Source organism: Zalophus californianus, chromosome 9 (assembly GCF_009762305.2).
Source record: "Zalophus californianus isolate mZalCal1 chromosome 9, mZalCal1.pri.v2, whole genome shotgun sequence".
Lineage (NCBI taxonomy): Eukaryota > Metazoa > Chordata > Mammalia > Carnivora > Otariidae > Zalophus > Zalophus californianus.
The window spans coordinates 61,884,103-61,901,367 of NC_045603.1; the positions used below are offsets into that span (position 1 = coordinate 61,884,103).

At 59.0% G+C, this 17,265-nt stretch overlaps 1 protein-coding gene across 3 annotated transcripts; it reads right to left on the reverse strand.

Moving 5' to 3' along the window:
• Positions 1 to 5,109: 5,109 nt before the first annotated feature.
• TAMALIN (trafficking regulator and scaffold protein tamalin) lies at positions 5,110 to 12,802 on the reverse strand. Of its 3 annotated transcripts, XM_027593659.2 has the most exons (8): positions 12,467 to 12,802; positions 10,316 to 10,365; positions 8,671 to 8,725; positions 8,454 to 8,556; positions 7,200 to 7,293; positions 7,029 to 7,095; positions 6,733 to 6,799; positions 5,110 to 6,291 (listed from the first exon to the last, which is right to left on the reverse strand). In XM_027593659.2, the coding sequence occupies exons 1-8, from the start codon at positions 12,716 to 12,718 to the stop codon at positions 5,792 to 5,794; spliced, it is 1,188 nt and encodes a 395-aa protein (XP_027449460.2). In that variant the 5' UTR covers positions 12,719 to 12,802; the 3' UTR covers positions 5,110 to 5,791. The 3 variants fall into 3 exon arrangements, with proteins under 3 accessions (XP_027449460.2, XP_027449462.2, XP_027449461.2); XM_027593661.2 differs by lacking the exons at positions 10,316 to 10,365; positions 12,467 to 12,802 and adding an exon at positions 9,590 to 9,669; XM_027593660.2 differs by lacking the exons at positions 10,316 to 10,365; positions 12,467 to 12,802 and adding an exon at positions 8,865 to 9,208.
• Positions 12,803 to 17,265: the final 4,463 nt, after the last annotated feature.

Sequence of the window (17,265 nt, forward strand, 5' to 3'; positions counted from 1 at the left end):
ACAACTTATAACAGTCTGTTTTAAACTGGTAACAACTTAAGTGTGATCCCATTCTAAAGCTCAACATTTTTACCCTCCCCCCCTTAGGTTTTGTGTTTTTGATATCACATTTTGCATCTTTTTACCTTTGTATCTCTTAACTAATTATTGTAATCATAGTTATTTTTACTGCTTTTGTCTTTTAACCTTCATACTAGCTTTATAATAATTAATCTACTACCTTTACTATATATTTACTTTTCCAATGCGATTTATTCTTACATGTTTTCTTGCTACTAATTAGCACCCTTCCTTCTCCATACTTTTTACTTTTTTGTATAAACTGGTGTGCTCTCTGAACTCCAGGAATGACACATTCGCTGAGGTTTAGCAGGTCTCCCTTATGGCAAAAATTCCGTGTCTTGCGATTCAGCAGGTGTCTCCCTCCCCACTACCCCCCCTCCAGTCTACAAGCCTTCAGGCTGAGTGGGCTTCCACACAGAGAAGGTATGTTGGTTGAAGTAAATTAAGTTGGATGATTTATAAGTTCTGAATGCATTATTCATTCATTCAGACATACTGAATGCCCACTCAGTGCCAGGCAAATCGAGGTTGCAGAGAGCTTCAGATGGGTTGTGTGGTTCAGAGGAGGCTCTGCTTTGTGAGAGTGTGGGGCAGGGCTGAGGAAGGCCTGGAGAGGTGGGCTCTAAGGAGGGAGAGCCACCCTCACAGCACTTGGCTGATGGGGTGGGGGGGGTGGGGGAGGTGCCTCCTTACTTCTGCCAGGTCTGACGCCAGTAAGGTCAGGGCTGAGAGAGGTGCGGTGTCCTGAGGTCACCACTAGGGGTCAGGCATGCCTGCTCTTCTCTGCCGTGTCATCTCCTTTTTTTTTGGCTCTGTAATTGCTCTAAGGCGCCCTCCTTGGTCCCCTGCCTTCTCCTTGCCCCAGGCTCCTTTCTCTCTCACTTGCCTCAGCCCAGCCCTCCCTCCTTTAGGCCATCCCATCCAGCCGTCAATGCAGGGCCAGACAGCCTCCCAACTAGACAGCCTGGCATTTCTCCTGACCTTTGGGGAGTCCGGCAGCCTCTCACTTCCCCGATTTTAGGAGTGACTAATTAGTGAGCAGAAAGTGCCTTCTCCTATCTTATCTCTTCTCCTGCAGCCATTCAGCTCAAGTTCTCTGGTTTTGTCTCCAAGCAAAATAGGAGTGTTTCTGAATTACTCCTTCTAACGTGTTTTCTCATGTGTGTCAACAAAGCTCTTCTCCAGGGGCGCCGGGGTGGCTCAGTCCTTAAGCGTCTGCCTTCGGCTCAGGTTGTGATCTCAGGGTCCTGGGATCGAGCCCCATGTCGGGCTCCCCGCTCCGCGGGAAGCCTGCTTCTCCCTCTCCTGCTCCCCCTGCTTGTGTTCCCTCTCTCGCTGTGTCTCTCTCTGTCAAATAAATAAACAAAATCTTTAATAAAAAAAAAAAAGCTCTTCTCCAAGCCCAAGCCCCTTTGTGGCCCCCAGAGCCCAGTTTCAAGAGCCCCTCAATCCCTTGATGAGAATGTTCTCACCTCACTCCAGCACAGCACCCACATACATGGAGGCTTGATCCCTCTGGACCTGATCTCCATTTGCTCTCTGGCACATCTCAGACCCTGCTCCCTGCGGTCCCACCTTTCATCCACCGTCCATGCTCCCACTTTCCATCCCCACAGCCTTAGAGGCTCACTTCCTCTCAACAGTCCCTACCATCTTGACATCCCGTCCTCACACTCCTTCCTCCAGGAAGTCTTCCCTCTGCTCAATCCGGGCTCTAGACACAAACACATATGAGGGAATGCTGGCTCTGCCAGGTAGCAGCCACGCTACCTTAACCTCTCCAGTTCTTAGCTTCTCTTCATCTGCAAAATGGGGACAGTGGCACATGGCTCTCAGATCCGCTGTGAGGCCTAAGTGGTCGATGGCTCTGGAAGTGTTTCACCCAGTGCCGGTACGTAGAGGTGCTCTGGGAGATAGTCCCTGGTCCTTTCCTTCAGGTACAGCGCCCCCCGCAACTCCACCTCCTGATGCAAAACCTGCCCTTGTCTCTGTGCCCTGGCTACTTCTGCTCGCCACTCCACTCCTGAGCAGAGCTCAGGCCTGGGCAGAGGTGGGGAGAACCAGGGGGCTCAGGGGCGCGCGGCCATCACGCCAGGGAGAGGGCGGGAAGATGCAGGGCTCTGTAGGGACCTCAGACCAGAGCTCCATCTGCAAGGCTGTGTCCTCACTCTACCACGCACAAGACCTACAGTGGTGTCCCCTCTTCTCCCTGGAATTGTTCGGGGGTCCCTCCTGGCCTGGGGTGGGGAAGGGCTCCCACAGAGTCCCCTGGGGCACTGAGAGGACCAGAAGGCTGGTGGAAGATGAAAGAGGGGAGGCAGGGCAGGGGGAATACCAGCCACACACTCTTCCCTGTCCCTGCTCCCTTCCCATCCACCCCCACCCTCCACCAAACACGATCCCTGGGTTAATTTTTAGCATCGCAGCTCACACATTAGTCACTCCCTGTCACCCACCTACACGGCAGGAGGCTGCTGTGCCGGTGCCGTCATCCCATCATCTGGGAGGTGGGGTCCAGCCCCCACCCTCCTCGGTGTGCGCCCCGGGCCAGGAGCCCCCTTCCACCTGGGTGAGGGGGTCCGGGCAGCCCTCCCAAGACTAGCTGCAGGGGAGGAGGGGAGGAGGGGAGGAAGAGGCTGGTCAGGGAGGGGCTGGGTATCTGCTGGGCGGAGAAAGCCGGGCCGGCCCTTGCAGACCCCGCCCCCAGCAAGGCGCCGGGCTTTGCCCGCTTGGCCGGGCTCCCGGCAGTCCTGAGTCCTGGGCTCTGGGAACAAAGGTAGGAGAGTCCCCCCTCGCCCCCCCCCGCGCCGAGACCCGAGCCTCCGGGAGCTGCTGTTTGTCGTGGCTGCAGAGCAGCTGTTCAAACAGGGAGCTTGGGGAAGCTCCATTTTCTTAATCAAATGTTCTCCTCCTCACACCCACCCCCACCGGAACCAGGGAGCGCAAAGCGGCCAGGTGCAGGTGCCCGGGCTGGAACTGACACCCAGCCCCAAAGGGATATCATGAGAGGCGCCCACAGATGCCAGCAGCAGCTGGAGCAGGGGAGGGACCTCTTCACTGGGGGGGGGGCGGTGGAGAGGTGGTGGTCACCCCTCTGCTGGCCTGGCCCCATGGAAGCATTCCTGTTTATGGAGCACCTGCTGTGTTAGGCCCTGGAGGTACAATGTAACCAAGGCTGAGCTTCCTGCCTTAGGGAGGCAGAAGACCTGTCTATACAGAAGAAGCCATATAATTACCAATGGGGGGTAAGTGCTGTAAAGAAAAAAAAAAAAACCAAAAAACAAAAACTAGAGGGCTCAAGAGAAAGAGTAACGAGGACAGGGAACTACTGATCTGGGAAAGCTCTGTGAGGAAGTATTTAAGCTGAAGCTGCAGGATGGAGGAATCGGTCTTGTAAAGAAGAGTGTTCCAGGCAGAGCGCACAGCACAGGCAAAGGGCGGAGACAAGAAAGAGCTTGGCGTATTTGAGGAGTTAGACCAGGAAGACTAGTGTGGCTTAAGCTTGAGAAGTGACACGGAAGGAGAAACAATTTGAGCTTGAAGAGAGAGATAGAGACCTCACCCCGGAGGGCCTCCTGCAAGGCATCCCAGTACAATCGCAGATGTTGTGCACTGCACAAAGTCTCCCAGTTACCAAATTCTTGGGCCCCTGTGGCTGCTGTCAACTCAGAGGAAGGGATGTCTTTTTGTAATTTGTCTGCCCAGACGGACATGTTAGGATAAGCCATAGGCAATAGTTTGGATTTTATTCTTTTATTCCAGGGGAAGCCATAAGGGGTTTCAAGTGAGGAGGGTTATGATCTGATTTCATTTTCAGAAAGATCACCCAAACTACTAGGGGGAGGGATGGTCTGGAGGCAAGAGAGGTAGCGGGGAGCCCATTCGGGAAAGCAAGTGCAGTACCGTGCAGGACAGAGAGGGTAGGAGATGGCCTGGCTGGGGGAAGGTGCCACTTAGACCCCTTAAAGCTGCTCCTTGTATGCTGGTCACTGCCAGCGAGCACTGGCACAGGAGTCTCAAGTTCCAGGCCTAGCTCTGCTACTTGCTTTCTGTGTGACCCTGGACAGGTCACTTGCCCTGGGTCACCTCAAAGAAAGGTGGAGATGCTGGGAGCACGCACTGTAGTTATTGGGGTTCTACTATGAGCTAGTATCAGGCAAGAACTAAAGCCGCAGAGAAGACAGGAAAGGTCCCTGGGCTCTACTGCAAGGAGTGTGCATCGTCCCAGGGAGGGGGGGCCAGGCCAACACCAGACTCCACAAAAGTCAAGACAACTGCAGATGGTGATGAGTCGTATGGCAGAAAAAGCCAGGGCTTCACAGTGGAAGGTGTGACTGTATTTTAGACTGGGTGGGGAGTCCTTTGGGAGGCAGAGCTGAAGACTGAAGGGGCCAATTATGGGAAGAGTGAACGCAGAGCCTCGGGCGGATGGGATCTGAAGCATATCAGATTAAAAGCAAAGGGGCCAGAGAAGGAAGACAGGAAAATGAGGCAGGCGGGGGTCAGATAACCCAGCCTGGGAGTTAGAAACTTATTCTAGGAGTCCTGGGGAACCAGTGAGGAGTTCTGGACAAACAACAATGGGTGGTCAGTGGTTAGGCCTGTCACAGGTTAGGTGGCCGGTGGCTAAGGCCTCCTCTGTGGGAGACCCAGGCCCAGCCCCGAGAAGATTCCAAGCACGTTATTTGCACAGGGATAGTTAAGGACTTGAGACAAACCTTGGCCACCACCTGTTGTATTTGGGAAGGGAGGTTCAAAATGCACTTAAATAAGAGGCCCAAGTTCTGAAGAGGGTGTGGGGCCTCTTGCTCAGGTTCATACATGTAAGTCAAAATCCCCCAGACTATTCCCCTGGCTGCAGGCTCCAAGCAAATAAGATGTAAAATACAGTGTAGGGGTGTGTGTGTGTGTGTGTGTGCACGCGCGCTCACGCCCAAGTGTGTGTTGGGGGGGAGGGATGCGTGGTAGAGTCAGAGTTTGCTGGAGCCCAATCCTGCCCCCCACCAGGCAGTCAACACGCGGACAACAGATGCAAAAAAACGTCAATTTTATACAGTTTGTGGTTCAGAAGCAACAATATGCAAAACGGTGGAACAGTGTGCCGCCCCCACCCCACCTGGACATGCCCACTCCTGTCCCCCAAGAGGCAGGGAACCCAGGACCCCTGCCCGGCAGGACCCAACTTAGTTACAGGCCCCTGGAAGGGGCCAAGCCCTTAGGGTTCAAAGCCGGGAAGCAGGGGACCCAGCACCTTCGGCCCCTTCAGGGGCCCGCTGGTTAACTGGGACGGTGTATACGTGTGGAGAGTAGGGGGGACTACTGACCAGAAGCCATTTCTCCCCCAGGCCAAAGGTGAGGAGCAAGTAAAGCTGAGGAGAGGGCTTCGTGGGACAGGGTTCCTCCCCTCCAGAGGGGTTTTCCTGGACACCCCACAAGGCACTACTGACCCAGATGTAGGATGAACGCCCCCAAACCTCTCCCAACCCAAGCTTGCCTGGTTCTCCCTGCCCCACCTCCCACTGTGGTTTAGGGGAGGAGGAGTAAAAGGATCTGGGGCCCGCAGAGACAGCCAGGCACCAGCAGCCCAGCTGCGGCTGGCAAGGACCCTCTCCCGCTGCGCTGGGCTCCTGGGGTCCCCTCGGCCCGGGTACCCGCCCCCCCCCCGCCCCCTTTCTGCACTGGCTGGATCGAATAAATAAATAAATACCTTCCCCGCCCCGCCCCGCCCCTACAGCTGGCTCTCCTCCTCCTCCAGCGAGCGGTTGAGTCCGGGGATGAACTTGAGCAGCCGCCGGCGGAAGCTGCGGTACTTGGCTTTGCGCAGGCCGGGGCCGCACAGGGCCTGCTCGCGGGCCTCAGTCCAGAGCGCGCCCGGCGCCCCGCCGCCGCCGCCGCCGCCGCCGCCGCCCCCGGGGCCCGCGCACCGCACGCTGGCGCTGCGGCTCAGGGCGGCCCGGGGCGCGGACGCAGGAGCCTCGGCGGGGCCCGGGCCGGGCGCGCGGGCGGGGGGCGGCGGCGGCGCGGGCGGCTCCGCGCCCCCGAAGAAGCACGTGTGGTAGACGGCGTCGTCCGTGTCGCCCCCGGGCCGCCGCGCGGCCCCGCGGGGACCCCCGGGCGCGGCCAGCAGGGGCCCGAAGGGCAGCGAGCCCGGGAGCAGTCCGGCCCCGTACAGGCAGGAGCGCACCGACTCCAACGTGTCGTAAATGCTCGGGTCCTTCACCACCAGGCCTGCCAGGGCAGAGGACACAAGGGCGGGCGGTCAGAGGGCACGGGGAGGGGACCTCCGCTCCTTCCTGCTGACCATCCGTGTGGCCCCTGGCCTAAGCCCCACTTCCCTCCCCTGCACAACAGGATTCTACACTCAAGTCCTTAGGAGGACCACGGGAAACACAAGGGCCCCGGAAGGTGTCTGAAACTGGCTCATTGAGCCTTGCTGTTCCCATCTGTGAAATGGGATGATACTAATGACTAGCAGAAGGCTATTGTGAGAATGAACTAAAAAATGTGTGCGCCGTTAAGTAGCCCAGGGCAGTGTTGTGCCCGAAGTAGTAGCTCAACAAACCTTTCTTCACTTTGGCCAGGGAAGTAACCCCCTCGGCTCTGAGGGGGAAGCATGAAGAGGGGTATCAGTAGGGCAGAAGGGGCCCTTTGCAGCCCGAGTCCACTCACCATGCACCAGCCGCTGCTCTTGCACCATTAGGGACCTGTATTCTCCCCACTTCTCATACAGGGTTTGCTGCAAGAGACACCCCCCGCCTCACTGTCAGGAGCTAGCAAGAAACAAGCAGGAGGTGGGTATAGACAGACTGAGGGGTCAGGCAGTACACAGAAGAAATCTTAAGGTTAAAAGCAGGTTCAGACAGGTAAATGGGCCTCTACAAAAAAGAGTGAGGCCTGGGGGGGGGTGGCGGGCAGGGGCTTGGGAAGAAGAGGGTGGAGGCAGGACATTATCTGGGCTGCTTTACCTTCAGGTACTGCAGACGGGCCTCCAGTTCGGCCTTCCGAATGGACGTCCCATACAGAGTTTCCAGCCTGAGGAGGTTGGGGAACCAAAGGCTGAGTGAGCCCACAGGGCGTGGAGACACTGAGAGAAGCTGAGTTCGGGAATCCTCAGGGACCGCGGCCCCCGGACATACCTGAGGACGTTACCGGACGCCTTAATGATGTCAACGATCTCTCGATGCCGGATGCCTTCCACGTTCAGGCCATTGACACTGGCGATGGTGTCCCCTGACAGGCAGAGAGGGGGGGTCAGCATCTGTTCCTTGTGGCATGATGGAAGAATTCCAGTCCCCTACCCGAGCCGGAAAGGGTCAGCGTAATAATCCCACAGAACACTCCTGAGCTCCCTCCCACCACTCCTCATGGTTGTGGGGAAACCTCCTCCTGGCCCAGCACCCCAGCGCAGGGGTCAGGCCCTCCTATACCTACACCTTCACCCCACCTTCAGGAAACTGTCCCCAAAGACTGAGCCCTCTCAGCAACCCTGGGCTGCCCCTGGAGCTGGTTACTTCTGTCTAGCCCACAGGCGGTCATGAGACCCAGCCAAGACAGGAAGGGGTCAGGATGAGTAGCACACAGCTGGGAACTGACACTGGCCCCCGGCATGCAAGGCCTCAGCTTCTGAGACCCTGTTCTGCCATTGCAGAACCTCCTGACTCCAGGCAGGGCAAGCCACCATCTCCGAGGGCCCATTTCCCATCTGTAAAAGAGGGGTGTGGATCCCTACTGTGGCTACTTCGGGGATCAGGAGGGAGAGTGGATACGAAAGTATTTTGCAAAGTTGCGGTACACCACTTGGCTACCAGGGGCCCCCCCGTGAGTGCGCATGGAGGTGGGGGCTTAGGGAAGAAAGTGGTGATAGAGTGGGGGAGGTGGTCAGTTCATACGGTCTCAATCCCCTTCCTGGGACCAGGGGGCTCTAGATTTGGCCAATCCCAAGGGTCCCCTACTGGAGGCACCATATCATTTCCTTGTTAGAGGAAGTAACACAGGTACGGTGCGGGATAGGCTCTGATCTCCAACATCAAGCAAATCGAATGGAATGTTGCGCCTTCCCCAGTTCCTGCCCTGGGCTGGATGGCCTGATTGCCAGGAGTCAAAACACCAGCAGCAACATCTGCCATTTATTTACAGGCCCTGGCTCTGTGCCTAGGGAACCCCTGGGCATGTTATTGCCCCCATTTTGCAGATGGGACTGCTCGATATCACACAGTAAATGGCAAATCTGCCTCGATCCAAAGCCTAGATTCTATCCACTCTTCTTTTTGGCTTTCTCAAAACAGGAGGAGGAAGGGGAATTGATTTCGGAAGAGATTTCTCACCCCCTCTGCTTGGGGGTAAGGTCATACCACCTTCCCGGAGCCCTGTGTCCTGGGCTCAGACCTCACCTGGTGTGAGCCCAGCCAGCTGGGCAGGGCTGGACTCATGAACCCGGCAGACAAAAGTCACCATTTCCACGCGCTGCTCCTCCCGGTGGTGAAGGCCGTAAGTCTGTAAGAGACAAGGGGACCATCGGCCAGGGGTGTGGCAGGGGCCAGCCATCCCTCAGACTGGCCCTCCCCCCGCCCCCGATCCCTCGCTCCCTCTGTACCCAGCTTCTCCCACCTGGATCTCAAAGCCGAAGGTCTGGTTCTCCTCCTTCTCCAAAGTCAGCACTTTCCTGCAAGGGGACACGGGGGCCATTTCAGGACGGTCAGGATTAAAAGGAGCTTGGTGGTCCCCTAGTGTGGCCTTCCACTGATGTTGGGGTCTGCTCTAGAACACCCAGGCAGGGCTCACGGTCTCCAGCGACAACTCACTCTCATCACAGGTTGTTGGAATGCCTGTCCCAATCCCCAGCCGAAATCAGCTTCATGGAGCCACAGAGAATCAATCTAGCCTCCAGTGCAGGGAGGCACTGCAAATGGCTGGCCCCCAGTGGGAATGGACTCTCAGAGCTTTTGAGCCACTCCTCCAGCTTTCTAGTGAGCCCTAGAGTACCACTCACTGACTTGCTGAGGCCCCAAATTCGGCCCCAGCCCTGAGCCTCTCTACTCCGCAGCCTTGGGGAGAGGGCTGGCCCCACCCTCGGAGGCCAGTCACGAGGCTCAGCCCAGACCACAGCTGCTCCTCCCAGCTGCAGCGGGCCAGCCCACCAGATGTGAGGCTGGGGGGAGGGGAGCCTCGAGGCCGCCCCTTCCCGCACTGAAGGCCTGCCCACTGGACACAATGGTCTGGAGCCGCTCCAGATCCTCGCCTGCTGGGGGAGCCCAGAGTTTCCTCTGCCCACCCCCACCCCCTTCCTTCCCGCCCCGCCAGAGGCAGAGTGAAAGCAGCCTCCAGAGGCCTCTTAAGTCTCACAGCCTCGGAAAGGCCTTTGAGACCCAGGCCCACAGGGCCCAGCCTGACCTAGATGCCCCCCAAATGCTGAGAAGCAACTCCCAGCCCTAACTTGAGCTCCTCCCCACTGTGAAGGGAGGACTTCCCCCCTCTGCGTGTGTTGTGCGTTGGGCTGGGGAGTAAGGTGACTGAAGTTATGTGTTACCCCAGTGTTCTCTGGGTTTCTTCAAGTGTTGGCAAACTTTTTTCTGCAAAGGGCCAGGATAGTACGTATTTTAGGCTTTCTTTGCGGGCTCCATTCGGCCTCTGTCATATATTGTTCTTTGTTGTTATTTTTACAACCCTTTGGAAATAGAAAAACAGCTCTTAGCTCGAGGGCTCAACGGGCCAATCTGGCCATCAGGCTGTAGTCTGCTGATCCATTTTAGAAGCCAGGCCCCAATCTGCATGAGACTGAGCAATGTGGGGCCTGAGGTCAGCGCCTACTTCTGCCCTCACCGCAGATGCTTCCGAAGAGGGACACCCCAGGATGGGAGCAGCGGACGACTGAGCTCTGGGAGGCAGGGGCGCCAGACTCCAGCAGCCGGGCTAGGGTCTGGGCCCCGGGACTAGCTGGGGCCGGGAGAGTTCAGGGGAGCCCTGAAGACTTCCACTTCTCCACCTCCCAGATCCAGATCTCCTCAGGGAGGGGTAACTGGCAGGGACTGGGGGTGGCATGAGGAGCACCTGATGACTCAAAAGTCCCTACCTCCTTTCTCTGCCACCCCCTTAACACAGCCCACACCCCCACCTGCCCCTCACCCTTAGTGAGGGAAGCATGCTGAAAGAATGAGTCCCCCTGGGCTGAGAGCTCTGTCGTGCAGCCGTGCACACCCACCCCAGCACCTCACCCTTGTGGACCAGGGCAGGGGCTGCGGTGCTAGGGACTCACCGCTGCTGTTCAGGACTCTGGCCGAGATTCTTCCAGCGGAATCCTGAGCCCTGGGTGGGAAGACAGAGAGGAAGGAGCAGGTGAGAGGGGGACTGTCCTCGGGCAGAGGCTGAGAGTCCTACTCCGCGAAGTTCCTCCCCTGGGCTCCAGCCCTGGACCCAGCACCTCACTTCCTGTCGCCTGCCTGTCTGGTCCCAGTTCCATACCTGCTTTGGTGCCAGCGTAACTTTGCCAAATGCCCCTCCAGCATCACTGCACAGAGGTCTCCCTCAGGCTCTACCCCATAAGTGAGACTGAGGCTGTGGGGACACAACAGTCCTACTGGGTTCCAGATGCAGGAACTGGGTAAGCACTGGGCTAGCCCAGGCCGGGGGGGGGGGGGGGCGGTGGGTGCTGGGGGGGGAACAAGGGGGACTCATTAATCTAGATAGAATAATCTCTACCCTCAGGGTGTATGTCTGCAGGACTCAGACCTTTCAGACTCTGAAAGCTGAGGCAGGGGCTCTTTCCAGATGTTCCCAAAGAAGGGCAGGGGAACCCTGGACTTACCTACCAAGGTACACCAGAGACTCCCGCCCCCGCCCCGCCCCACCGCCATTGGGCATCTCCTCCTATTTTCTCAGTCGTAGACAGTGACTTGGGGGAGCTGGGGTCAGAGACCCAGGTCTGGAGAGCCGGCAATCCCAGCCTGAACATGGAAAGTCAGGGGACAGTAGGGCCAACCCTCCTCCCCAAAACTACAGGCTGTTTCAGGGACCAACTGTGGATCCCTGCTGCAGGTGGCCCGCTGCGCCCAGCTCCACCTGGGTTTCTCCACGTTGCCATATATTTTGTTGCTCTCTGGGACAAAACAAACAAAACCAGACCTCAAACTTGTCCTTAAGTCTCACTATACTTAGGAGAGAGATTGGGAGGGTTTTTTTTTGGGGGGGGGTCAGAGCTGAGGGTTCCTGCCCCCTTGGGGCCCTGGAGCAACTAGTATCTCTCCTTCCCTAAATTATTGGTCCTTGGAAGAGGCCATGCCAGACCAGCTCCCTCCCATGGGCCCTAAACAGCCCAGGGCCTTCCTCGCCGGTGCCCTAGTTAACCCTCCCCCCAGGCTGCCCCAAGACGAGGAAGAGAAGTGAGCCCTCTTTCTCCAGAACCAAATACTGGCCTCAGGGGTGGGGGCAGTTCCAAAATGGGCCAGGGTGGAAGGACTGGGCAGCATAGAGAGAGACCCCTTTGTCTTTCAACCCGATTTTCATAAAATGCAAATTCTCAACAAGCTGTTCATTGTATGGGGGGGAGCCAAGGGCGGGGGGGGGGGTTGCTGAGCGGGGAAAGGCCACCAGCTCCTTCTCCTTGACCTGGGTCTGTGTCCCCACTTCTGAGTGCTCAGGTCCCCCCAGGCCAGAGGAAGAGCCCCGCGGAGGGGGAGACTCAGAGGGCGGGCGCGGCTCGCATCCTTCCTGCCCCGCGGGCGCCCTGCGACCCCTCCCACCGCGTCCGGTCCCGGAGAAGTCCCGGGAGCCGTGGCCTCGCGCCCCACACCTCCGACGCGGGGCAAGGCGTCAGGCCCGGAGCCCAGCAATCCGGGCGTCCCCTCGGAAGGGTGAACTCTCGGGAGTCCACCCGCCTCCCTCTGCCCCCGGGGCTCTGAGACCTCAGCGTGTCCCCGGCGAGCGGCGGGACCGCAGCCCTAGGCCTCCCCGCTCCAACTGGAACAGCCCAGGCGAGGGGTCCCGGGGGCCTCGAGACACCTGGGCACGGGGGGCGGGGCACAGGGGTGCTGAGGGCCAGATGGAGCGAGCAGGAGAAGGGGTGCTCGGGGAGGAGAGGAGCGAGACGCGACGGCGGCAAGTGGGGAGTGGAGTGGGGAGCCGCGGAGATCGGGGGCGGCGTGGAGGCGGGGGCCGCGGCGGGGGGAGGCTTGCGCCTTTGGAGGAGAGCGCCGAGGAGACTGACCGAGGGAGAGCAGGTTCTGAACGTGTGGGTGGGGAAGAGCGGGCTGGGGAATTAGGTGGGGGACGCGGTGGCCCCCGAGGAATATGTTGTGGGGTCAGCGGGCACAGATGCGGGATGTTGAGGGGCTGAGCAGGTCTCGGGGAAAGGACACCGGAGGGTACCGAGAGCTGGGGGGCCGTGGGAGTTGGGGGGGTGGGGACGCACCTTTCGGCGGGGCAGGGTGCCCCCGGACACGGCGAGCGCGCGGTACAGCTCGGCCGGGTGATAGTCCTCCAGCGCCGCGTACAGCTCGTCTCCGGGGGCCCCAGAGCTGGCGGCTGCAGCACGGGTGCCCGAGGCCGGGGTCGGGGCTGGAGTGGAGGGAGCGACTTCCGAGTCGGGAGCCCGAGCGGCGGGGTCCGGGGCGGCCGCCGCCTCCTCTTTCTGCTGCAGCTTCCTGAGTCGGCGGAGGGTCATGGCTCCAGCGCCCGGCGACCCTCGGAGGCGGCGCTCGCTCCACGCTGCGGGATTGCCAGGGGCTCGGGAATGCCAGCCCCGCCGGCCGCGGGTCGCTTCCCTTTATAGCATCGGCGAGCTGGGCGGGCTGGGGGGCGGGCGGGGAGCGGCCTCGGGTGGCCTCGCCCCTAGAGCGGCAGGCCCCGCCCCCCGGGGGGCCGCTGCCCCGGAGCCCCGCCCACAGCGTCCGACGCTCCGCCAGGCTGGGAAAGTCTGGGGACCTGAGCACTCACTAGGGCAAACCTAGCCACCGAGGAGGGGAGCAGGACATCCTCGGGCGGGGCGGGGGTCTCCTGTGTGCGAGAGGAGACTAAATTTAGAGATGGATGGCTTTGGCTTTGGAGATTCATGGAGAATCTGGTGGTGGGGGTACAGAGGGGTCGTTGTAAGAAGGTTTGGACGCTCAGGGAAGATTCTAGGAGATCCAGGGGGCTGCAGGAGACTTTAGGCAAGGGGACAGTGGCTGCAGCGCAGTGCAGGGGCAGGGGTATGGACAAGGGGAGGGGTGAGGTCCCAAAGGAAGTTAGAGATAGCCCTGACTGTGCAGAAGCCCCCTGGGAGTGAGGGCCAAGGATTTTCCCTTTGCACAGCTGCCCCAGAAGAGGTGAGAGAGGCTCCCTGCCCTTCCCCGGCAAGGGGAAAGGGAAGCAGTGGAAACCCAGCAGCCGTGGGCGTGGGTGTAATTCTGGCCTGTCCCCTCAGAGGGTCAGGAGTTGTCCCTCCTGGATAAACCTTTCCCCAGCTCCTGATGTTGGAGCTCAGACACCCCTTTTCCCAGCAGAAAGATCTTAACTCTGTGTTGATTCATGGGGAGGGGAATGTGTCTGAGCTGAGTGGGAGCTTAGGGCTGGGGGGTGTGCTCCATCGTTCTCTGACCCTGTCTTTGGGACCATCCCCTCAGCAACCCCCCAAACCCCCCCCCCCCCGCCGGCTGTGTTACCGTGGCTGCCAGGCAGTGGGAGAGACTGGGATGGCCCAGCTGAAGTCTCTGTCGTCAGAGGTGCCCAAATAAGAAGTGAGAGGAGGAAGTGGAAGGCCAGTCTTGGCGTCTAAAGAGCAGCTAGCCACCACAGGGCGTCAGCACTGCAAGTTGGGGGCCTCCGCATCCCACCATTGGCCACTAAGCAGAGGCTGGGGAGGTACTGTCCCCATCTGTCCCCTTCTCCAGTCTTCACAAATCTGTATGATGCCTTTACAGCTGACATTTATCGAGCAGTTACCATGGGCTGTCCACGCTGCATGCTGTGTTACAGACATGTCTTAACTCATTTGGTCTTCCTAACAACGCTATGCAATCGGTACTTCACAGAGGAGGAAACTGAGGCCCAGAGAGGTTGAGTAACTTGCTCTAGGCCACCGAGTGGCAGAACTGAGACTCGAACTCAGGCAGCCTGGTTCCAGAGCCTGCGATCCTAACCCTATGTGATGCTGTCTCCTTCAGCTCCCCATTCATCCTACATTTCAGCCCTGCTCCGGGCCAGGTGCTGGCTGGGCACTGGGGTTACAGAGGCTCTGGGTCTGGTTACATGGTCACACGCTGTGTTTGAGGGCCAGCATGAGGAGTAAGGAGAGGCAAGTGGCCATATCTACCTGGAGAGGCCAGGAAAGGCTTTCTGCCCGCTGTCTGTCTCAGTCCATGGGTGGGTCTGTCTCAGTCTCTGTGCTTCCGTGTCTCCTTGACTCGTGTCCCTGCCCCAGCCCCAGGCCCCTGGGGCCCCAGCCCCTACAGGAAGTGTGGGTGGGAGCGGTCCTTCGCCACCCTTCAGTAATTAGCACAAGTCCAGATGGCAGGATGCTTGTTGGGTGGGGGTGGGGGGGCAGAGGGTGGATTGGGGACTGCTGGGAGCCAAGAGCTAGCTCCCTTAGTACCTTCCCCTTCCTCCTCCCACCTCCCCCTTGGCACCACCAAGTGGCCATCAGCTGAGGGGCCGAGGGGGTGTCGGTGGGGAAACATGGGACTGTATTGTGAAGCATGAGCACAGATGGACCCCTGGACCGTCTGCTGCCTGCTCCTGACAGACGGCATCTGTGGTGCGGGTGGGGGTGCGGTGGGGGATGGGGAGGCGAGAGGCGATGGTTTCTATTCTCTTCACTCCTGTGGCTATCCCTGAAGGGACCAGCAAAAGCGCACCTTGCACAGTCTCTTGTGGGGAGAACCACCACCCCAGCTCTCGCAGAGGGTGACCTGACAGACACGGCCTTGTCTGAAAGCTGGACAGGTGGACGCCTCGGGAGTCACGGCACCTGTGTCTCAAGCCCTGTTAAAACATTCCTCCTTCAGGCTGACGCGCAGGCCGTCTGCAGGTCAGTCTGCCTTTCTGCCTCCGAGTGAGGGCACAGCACCAGAGAAGTGAAGGTCACACAAGTTTCCCCCTGTTCTAGGCAGAGCTCCAGAGAACCCCAGAGTAAGGGTGGGCCCAGGAGATGCAATTTCTGTGAGGCTCATTGCACGATTTCCTCAAATCCTGGAACTGGAGAGCTGGAAAGGAAGGGCCTCATGGCCCGGTGATGATACAAGGCGGTCCAAGCACTGATTGAATGGAGGAGGTAAACTGAGGCCAGGGAGGAAAGATGGCGGCAGGGCAGGCACTAGAACCCACTAGATCCAAGGTCTCCTGACTCCAAGGACTATTTAATTCAGCTGCTAGTAGCTCCCCTGAGCGCTCAGAGATCTGTGCCTGCTTCCTGCTCCCAATCTCATTCGTCTCTCCCGGGAGGGGATGGGGAGCCCAGGACGCCACACTACGGGGTGGTGATGCCCTCTGGTGGCCATGTGTCTCTTGCTGGAGAACCTTCAAATGAGAGAAGGGCTGTCTGGTTAGTGCCAGACTCCACCTGGAATCTGAGCAGGGTTTGCGGAGCTCCCACATCTCCTGTCCTGCACCAAGAGGGTCTGTGTCCCACTGAGATGCCACGCTGCACTTTGGTCGCCAAGTTCTGGAGTCTCGCCGCTCTCACAGTTCAGAAGTTATGTTTTTGCTCTCCCCCAGAGCTGCTGTGCCGCAGGTAAAATTCAACAGAGGGCAGACAGCTGGTGGGCCTCCTCTGTGCCCTAACCTTCACATGCCAGACGCGCGGGGTCCCTGCAGCTTTGCCTTCTCCCACCCTCCGTGACTTCCTCCTAAGCCTGAGTCTCTTGTCTAGCATCTGTTCTCCCCATCCTATCTTCCGCAGCTCCTTAAAGTTCGGGGGCGGCAGGGAGGATGCGGAGGGGGGAGCATGCCGCACGCTGCCTGCAACTGCGAGTTAGGACACCTCCCTCCGGGAGGCCTCCTTGCAAAAGCCCCAGGCTCTGGCTCCTCAGACATCTGCACTCAATCTGCATCTTATCCCCGAGCCAGTCTGTCTTTCAGAATGAGCTCCCCAGCTTTGCTTACTTTCGTTCCAGCTGCCCTGGCTCTTAGCTCTCGGGCTAGGGCTTGCTGTCTGTGGCGGGGGCTCCGCTCATGGACAAGGCCCGAGGAAGACCCCTTCTCTTTGGGACAAGCCCCTGCCTGGATGCCTAACAGTCACCAGTGCCCGGTGGAGGAAGTGGGGAGAGCTGAATGCTGTCCCCACTGACGGGCTCAAGCTCTAGGGTACCATCAGGAAGTCAGGGCACTTGGGGCCAGAGCTCCAGCAGCTCGGGCCGCTCTGGAGTCTAACTCAATGTCAGCTCCGGCTTCATCATTTGATCCCAGAACTGGGAGGAAGAGTAAGAGGTCACTGAGACTCCTCTCTGGGTCTGATGCTGCTTCTGAGCCAGGGAGGTGGGAGAGAGAGGGCCTGGGACTCAGCCGGTGCTCTGGTCAGGAATGAGGGCCCGGGCCCCCGCATGCATGACATGAGGGAGGCAGAGACAGCCGGTGGGCAGCTGACTGGGCAGGGAGTGGTGGTTTTTCTTAATGGCTCTTATTGCCCAACAGTTTCCACTGGATAGTGTCTGTGTGTGGTGCTGGGGCCCAGGGGAGCCCAGCAGCCGGGAGGATCCAGCACAGCCCAAAGAGCCGATTCTGGGGGGTCTGGGAATAAGGGCAAAGCAGATATGGCAGTTTATTTGTGTTGGATGTGGGTGGCCTCTGGGTCTCATCTGGCCAGAGGCCAGGGACCACCTTGCCTCTTGGATGGGGAGGGCAAGGTGTCTCCGACTTAAACAGATGAGACTGACAGAAGAAGGGAGGGGTAATTCCCCAGCTTTCCTCACAGCATCCACACGCTGCTGTTAGGACACAGGGTACATGTTACTTTACCCCGCCTCATTTCGGAACGTGTAGACGGTGAGGGCAGAAAAACGGCCGTTCTTGGGGCCTCGGACACCCCGGCCCTCCTCCCTCTTGGCGCAAACAGCTGTCTGGTGGCTCATCCCCGGTTCCCTCTCCCAGGGGACGGTGTGGTGCATCCAACCCACCCCCACTCCAAACTGACTTTTTCCTCACCTGACTCCGAAGTCAGCCCCCCTCTTTCCCTCCCAGTCCGCATCTGGTTACGCCCCAAACCTGTGCGTTCTACCCATCGGCTCTCCCTTTCCT

Coding starts and splice junctions, on each gene's coding strand:
- TAMALIN (XM_027593659.2), bottom strand. CDS start 12,718: ATGACCCTCCGCCGACTCAGGAAGCTGCAGCAGAAAGAGGAGGCGGCG. Junction 10,366..12,466: donor GCACCCTGCCCCGCCGAAAG/GTGCGTCCCCAC, acceptor CTTCCCACCCAG/GGCTCAGGATTCCGCTGGAA. Junction 7,294..8,453: donor GCTGGCTGGGCTCACACCAG/GTGAGGTCTGAG, acceptor TCTGCCTGTCAG/GGGACACCATCGCCAGTGTC.